The sequence below is a fragment of the Arachis duranensis genome, unplaced genomic scaffold (assembly GCF_000817695.3).
Source record: "Arachis duranensis cultivar V14167 unplaced genomic scaffold, aradu.V14167.gnm2.J7QH unplaced_Scaffold_74765, whole genome shotgun sequence".
In the NCBI taxonomy this organism is placed as follows: domain Eukaryota; kingdom Viridiplantae; phylum Streptophyta; class Magnoliopsida; order Fabales; family Fabaceae; genus Arachis; species Arachis duranensis.
In genome coordinates, this window is record NW_026265080.1 from 28,842 (window position 1) to 32,052 (window position 3,211).

At 35.1% G+C, this 3,211-nt stretch overlaps 1 protein-coding gene across 1 annotated transcript; it reads left to right on the forward strand.

The window, feature by feature from the left end:
• Window positions 1-1,242: 1,242 nt before the first annotated feature.
• Window positions 1,243-2,789, forward strand: LOC127744657 (acetyl-coenzyme A carboxylase carboxyl transferase subunit beta, chloroplastic; the record flags this gene model as incomplete). Its single annotated transcript, XM_052256783.1, is given in 1 exon segment — window positions 1,243-2,789. A coding segment is annotated over 1 exon segment (1,411 nt), but the record flags the coding sequence as incomplete, so codon positions are not given.
• Window positions 2,790-3,211: the final 422 nt, after the last annotated feature.

Here is a 3,211-nt window from a genome sequence, read left to right on the forward strand (position 1 = left end):
TCAATTCATCACTTTTCAACTTTACTTCACTTTCAAGTTATTCCCATCTCCTAATTTCATCTGATTATCAGGTTTAATACTACTATTTATAACTAAATGAATGAAAACAGAGGTTTAGAGGTTTGAAATAGGTTTTAAAACTTCAAAAATCTTGTTTGCTAGGACAGAGACCACGCATACGCGTGGCTCACGCTTGCGCGTGGGAGTGTGAAATTGCAGCTCGCGCGCGCGTCTCTTTGTCATGCGTACGTGTGGGTGAAGACTTCATGTCACGCGTGCGCGTGGGTCACGCGTATGCGTGGGCGTGCGTTCTTAAAAAAAAAAAAGAATCAGTAGCAAAGCTACAGAGTTGCAACCAAAAACCAGTTTTAAGTTCCAATCTTCCAACACCCATAACTTCTTCAATTTGAAATTATTTTCACTTGTTTTTCGAATGGCATAAACTTTCATAAACCCAATTTTCATTTTAAAACAAATTGGAAGCAAATTGAGGATCCAAAAATCAGGTTATGCCCGCCGAAGTTCGAAAACCAACTTTTTGCAAAACCCCCTTCAAACCTTATTTACATCCAAAATTTCCATTCCCTTCCTTACCAAACTTACCATTCCAACTTTATATACCAGTAACAAGACTTAACACAATTCTACACCATACTCTACACCATGCTTTCAATCACCATTCATTACCATTGTACATTTTAACAAATTCATCATGGCTTTATTCAATATATTTGCAATCTCATAGCCACCAACTTACTCCTGCTTCATTGTTACCTCAATATAATAACAACCTCCATCACATAATCAAATCACATCATAAATATCAAGGACACTAAGTATTGTACATTTCCATGCGTTTCAGCTTATCTTATGGTCATCTAACCTAGGTTTTTACAGAACCTTACATATTAAATACAAAAAACCTAAATCATACCTTGACCGATTCCCACGTAACGATCAAGGCAATTTAATTAAAACAAACACAGCCCCTCAAAATCCAATAAACACTAGGCTCAGCTTCCTCCAAGTTCCAATATTAACAATTTCAAGTTTCAATTATTTATTCATAACCTAATACATATTCAAAACACATATATATATATAGGAGCTTCTCTTGAGGAAATAACGCGCTGATCTAGCCGCCAGCGGAACCACAAAGGACTATCGAAATTTTTTTTTGTCGATAAGCTCCAATTGCATCATAGGAATTACAAAAAAGGGTTTTTTTTCGTATATCTATTCCTCAATGGATAGTTTTGGTCCTGTTGAAAATACCAGTGCAAGTGAAGACCCAATTTTGATTGATATGGAAAAAGACTTTCCTAGCTGGAATGATAGTGACAATTCTAGTTACAGTAATGTTGATTATTTAGTCGGTGTCAGGAACATTAGAAATTTCCTATCTGATAAAATTCTTTTAGTTAGGGATAACAATAGCCAAAGGAACCGTTATTCCATATATTTTGATATTGAAAATCAATTTTTGGAGATTTCTAATGATCCTTCTTTTCTAAGTGAACCAGAAAGTCTTTTTGATAGTTATAATAAGAATTCTAGCTATCTGAATAATGTCTCTAAGAGACATGAGAATCATTACATGTATGATACTAAATCGAGTTGGAAAAATGGCATTCATAATTGCATTGAAAGTTATCTTCGTTCTCAAATCTGTATTGTTAGTCACATTTTAGGTGAAAGTGATAAATACAATGACAGTTACTTTTATACTTCTATTTGTGGTAAGGGCGGAAATAGTAGTGAAAGCGAGGGTTCTTCCATAAAAACAACTATCACGAATGAGAATTTAACTAAAAGAGAGGATTCTAAAGATCTCGATGAAACTCAAAAATACAAGCATTTATGGATTGAATGCGAAAATTGTTATGGATTAAATTATAGGAAATTTTTTAAATCAAAAATGAATATTTGTGAACACTGTGGATATCATTTGAAAATGAGCAGTTCAGATAGAATCGAACTTTCGATTGATCCAGGTACTTGGAATCCTATGGATGAAGACATGGTCTCTATGGATCCCATTGAATTTCATTCGGAAGAGGAATCCGAATCCTATAAGAATCGTATGGACTCTTATCAAAGAAAGACAGGATTAACTGAGGCTGTTCAAACAGGCACAGGTCAACTAAACGGGATTCCTGTAGCAATTGGGATCATGGATTTTCAGTTTATGGGGGGTAGTATGGGATCTGTAGTAGGCGAGAAAATAACCCGTTTGGTCGAACATGCTGGCAATCAACTTTTACCTCTTATTCTAGTATGTGCGTCCGGAGGAGCACGTATGCAAGAAGGAAGTCTGAGCTTGATGCAAATGGCTAAAATATCTTCTGCTTTATATGAGTATCAAAAAAATAAAAGGTTATTCTATGTATCCATCCTTACATCTCCTACTACTGGTGGGGTGACCGCCAGTTTCGGCATGTTGGGCGATATCATTATTGCCGAACCCGATGCTTACATTGCATTTGCGGGTAAAAGAGTAATTGAACAAACGTTGAATACGACAATACCCGAAGGTTCACAAGTAGCTGAATATTTATTCCAAAAGGGCTTATTTGATTCAATCGTACCGCGTAATCCTTTAAAAGGGGTTTTAAGTGAGTTATTTCAGCTCCATGCTTTCTTCCCTTTGTGAAAAATTTAGCAGAACTTAAAAGATTTTTTTTCTTTTTCCAAATAAAAAAATTTAAAAGTGTATTATCATACCTATGTTCCTTGCGGAAATAGAAGGCGAAATCAATCCATTTTTTTAGTTCTACGTTTTACATTCATTCTTTCTATTTTTTTATTATTTTAATAATATATTATTATATATAGAATTAGATTCTATTTTATACTCCTCAATATACTTTTTTCTACTCATCCTATTCCTATTTACTGAATATATCATACTTACATGCATCATTAACCAAGGTTTTTTGTTAATATAGGAGGATTTGACGACTTTCCTGCTACTCCTAGTAGGAGAAGGACAAAGAACAGAGGAAAGAGACATAGGATAGACGAAAGATGGAGAGAAAGAGTATAATCCATTTTTAACCCCTCGCAACAAGTTCAGTTTGAAACCGAATTCCTTCCTTACTGCAGTAGCCGTAGTAGTAGCAGTAGGAATAGTCGCCAAATAGACGGAATTAGTCTTAGTGCCGTAGTTGGATTACCTTCCTCACCTTCCCTTTGTCCCTTAACTGCTGAC